Raw genomic sequence first — 557 nt, forward strand, 5'->3', positions numbered from 1 at the left:
CCGCCCCTGGGCGTTGCAAATCGTTCCAGCTGAGCTGCCGTTATCCCCCGAGCGCTGAGCAAGAGAAACGGCGGCCGGCCATGCCGGGACGCAGCGCCCAGCACCCGCGGCCCCATCCTCCCCTTTTATCTCCCCTTGCAGGATTCATTACAGGTGGGCAATTTTCTGTGGTATTCATTTGATCTCCTCGATGGAAATTGCTTACCAAATGGAAATCTCAGGCCAGGGGACAGGGGGGAGGACGGGGGGGCCTGGCCCTCGACACCGGAGCTGGGAAGCTCAAAGGCGCTGCAAGGACCAGGAGTTTCATGTGGCAGCAAGCGGGGAGTCACCGTGCCACAGTGAGGACCGGGCACCCGTGAGCCCGTCTGCAAGGCAGGGAGGGGACATGGGGTGCAGGCAGGGTTTCCCGTGGGGTGGTACTCACGATATTGGGGTGCGAGAGCCGCAGCAGGACCCCGATCTCCGTCCTCACGATCTTTTTGTCAATCTGGAAAGCAGAGCCCGCATGGAGGTGGCGTTACCTCTGCTGCCGGGTCTGGGTCCGCGCCCCGCCC

At 63.0% G+C, this 557-nt stretch overlaps 1 protein-coding gene across 1 annotated transcript in view; it reads right to left on the reverse strand.

Annotated features, from left to right (window-relative positions):
* Positions 1-557, reverse strand: part of LOC103899408 (calcium/calmodulin-dependent protein kinase type IV) — a 39,147-nt gene that overhangs the window by 11,288 nt on the left and 27,302 nt on the right. The window contains exon 5 of the mRNA XM_019472209.1: positions 428-490. Coding sequence (XP_019327754.1) covers positions 428-490 — 63 coding nt within the window. The remainder of the gene's footprint in view (positions 1-427; positions 491-557) is intronic.

Source organism: Aptenodytes forsteri, unplaced genomic scaffold (assembly GCF_000699145.1).
Source record: "Aptenodytes forsteri isolate BGI_AS27 unplaced genomic scaffold, ASM69914v1 Scaffold147, whole genome shotgun sequence".
NCBI lineage: Eukaryota > Metazoa > Chordata > Aves > Sphenisciformes > Spheniscidae > Aptenodytes > Aptenodytes forsteri.